Source organism: Jaculus jaculus, chromosome X, assembly GCF_020740685.1.
Source record: "Jaculus jaculus isolate mJacJac1 chromosome X, mJacJac1.mat.Y.cur, whole genome shotgun sequence".
Taxonomy (NCBI): domain Eukaryota; kingdom Metazoa; phylum Chordata; class Mammalia; order Rodentia; family Dipodidae; genus Jaculus; species Jaculus jaculus.
The window spans coordinates 101,008,381-101,010,942 of record NC_059125.1 but is presented as its reverse complement, the minus strand read 5'-3'; the positions used below and the strand labels follow the sequence as shown (position 1 = coordinate 101,010,942).

Sequence of the window (2,562 nt, the reverse complement as noted above, 5' to 3'; positions counted from 1 at the left end):
AAAACAAAACTAAATTAAAAAAAAAAAAACACACAGAAATAAAAAGTAATAAAAATCACATTCTGGCGGGAGGGGGTGTCAATGCATTTCATAGTCTTTGCTGTGCTGTCTAATTGTCCTTCAGCTGACTTTCAATAAATTAAAACTCTAGTTCATCAAAATATACATTTCCATTGGCTTTTTAAAATTAAAAATAATAATTAAAAAAGAAAGAAAAACTTGAAGGAATTCACAATCAGTTGCCTGACTCCTCTTGATGGCATGTACAGCCTAAGGTGGTCAGAAAGGCTGCTCGCAGCACACGTGATTAGGGGACGCTCATCTTCAGGGCTTAGCTTTCTTCCAGACAGTGTAAAATACCCACAATTCCAAATATGAAGGGACACAAACAATCCCCTTTGAAAATTTCACAGGACAATATAGGCGCCCAAGCTGTTCTTCATAAAGTGATAGGGCTTCCATCAAATTAACACAGTTCCCCTGTATAAAATATTTTCCATCCTGTTTCAATACTTTCATTGAAAGGTCAAGAATCAGTCTGAGAAACTCCCATATGGAATCTTCTTCTGGAGATGTAGAAATTGGGACAGCGGTCAAATCATTAATCACATAATCAAACTCTCTCCCTTCTTTGGCATACCTCTTCAGTACTGGAATGCAGTCTTCTTTTTTTTTTTAAACCAAAAAAATGCTTTGTTATTAATACAATATTCACAAACTAAAAAGGAAGAAATTTAAACATCTATATCATAACAAACAGGAGGCAATTCAATGTCCAGGCTCGCCAGGATGCTTGAAGGAGACTGCAGCGGATTACATTCCCATGGTGAAGATGGCATCTACAAGGGCGAAGGTGGATCCAGGTGCAACAGCCTTTCAAGCCCTTTCTCTTCTTTGAGGATCATGAGAGGCACTCCATTCAAGGGGAGGTGTGCAATCTGGTGCTCTTCAGGGAGGTCAAAGCTCTCAAAATCGAGAGGATTATAGGGGAAAAACTTTTCTATTTCTGGATAGGTGTCATTGGAGGCAGGAGCCGAGCTTTTCGCTTTAACGGTTTTCTCTGTCATCTTTTTCACCGTGAAGCCTTGCTGTTTCTGTTTGTGCGGTCCACTGGTCTTCACGGAGCTTTCTGTAGCTCTGTTGACAGTTCCCAAAGCCTTCCTGGCCGTTTTAGGTAAGGCCAATGGAGCATTGAAGGTTTTGCCAACACAGGGTGTTGAGATCTGAGGTCTCCCATCTAAGGCTTTGACACCAGACCCCAGCTTCAGCCCATCCTTAGCAGCCACACGGGTGCCTGGTTCTTCATTATCCTTATCAACAAAGATCAGAGTAGCCATCCTGGACTGTTCCACGACTGCTGGAATGCAGTCTTCTATGAGGACCTGATAGCAGTCTCCTTTTAGATTGTCTAAGACGTCACCACATGTTCTTTGCATGTATTTATTACATCCATCAATCACCATTTGGTCAATTTCTACCACAGTGACCATCTTTGGTTTCAGTTTGACTATTTCACATAATATGTCCCCATCTCCACCTCCCAGAATCAGGACATCTTTGCCGGTACAATCTTCTTTCCCACTGCCCATGATGGTCCGCGTATATGCCAGGTCACTCTCTGCCAAATTAACATCCCCACTGAGAATGAGAATATTTCCAAATTGCTTGGAGTGTAGAATTTTAATATTCTGATAAGGGGAATCTTCATCATACACCACTTCATCGATGTCATACTCAACCAGGCACCTATCAGCAGTGGGCCAGTATCTGTCAATGGCCCCTCCTTGAACAATAGGTGGTAAACGCTTCACCTGCCCAGCACTGTCCTGACTCAGTTCTTTCATTTTTTTCTTCTATTTTGTTCAAAAGACTGTCAGTCTCTTCTTTGCTTTGTATGTCACTGTCATAACTCTGGAGGTCTAGCAACACCAATCCCTGTGGATAAATTTTCATGTTGGCGAAGCTTCCATTTTTGTTCGTGTAGGTTGCTAAATAGCTATGGTCCTCCCAGGTATACACCGATTCCGCCATCCCCTACTCCTGGAAAATGGACTGGAGGCCTTTTAGAATGGTTTCACCATCAGCTTTGGCACCGAGCATGAAGTCTAGCATACTATGCCATGCTGCTGCCATAGTGAGGCGAGGCCCTGTGCCATGCCTAGGGGAGGTGATCAGGGGAAACTGGGGGACCGCACGGCATGTCTGGCTGCCAGGGAGGCCAAGAGTAGGAGGTGGGTGGGAACGCCAGGAGCGACCCCCATAAGCAGGATTTTTTCAGTATTTAGTTGTTTTAATAAATGAACTTTTGTATGTTGTTAGTTACTGTAGCTACTTATATATTTTAACACCTTATTCTCTTTGTACTACTTGTTATTTTAAATTTGTTGTTTAATTTCTAATTTTATACCTTTCATGTAATTAGTTGTCTTTTCAATCCCTAACCTCACCTTTGTGCTTAAATGCCATATATTCCATTCTATTATTTTAATGATTGTTCATTGTTATGACTTGCATATATTTTGAATTTTTCTAACAAAATACAAAGCCAGTCAATTTCATAAT

General features: G+C 41.3%; 1 protein-coding gene and 1 pseudogene across 1 annotated transcript; both read right to left on the bottom strand.

Moving 5' to 3' along the window:
• Positions 1 to 228: 228 nt before the first annotated feature.
• LOC101606771 lies at positions 229 to 2,133 on the bottom strand (annotated as a pseudogene).
• LOC101618205 (securin-like) lies at positions 741 to 1,357 on the bottom strand. The gene has a single exon (XM_012948929.2). It carries the CDS (start codon positions 1,335 to 1,337, stop codon positions 840 to 842), a length of 498 nt encoding a protein of 165 aa, XP_012804383.1. The 5' UTR covers positions 1,338 to 1,357; the 3' UTR covers positions 741 to 839.
• Positions 2,134 to 2,562: the final 429 nt, after the last annotated feature.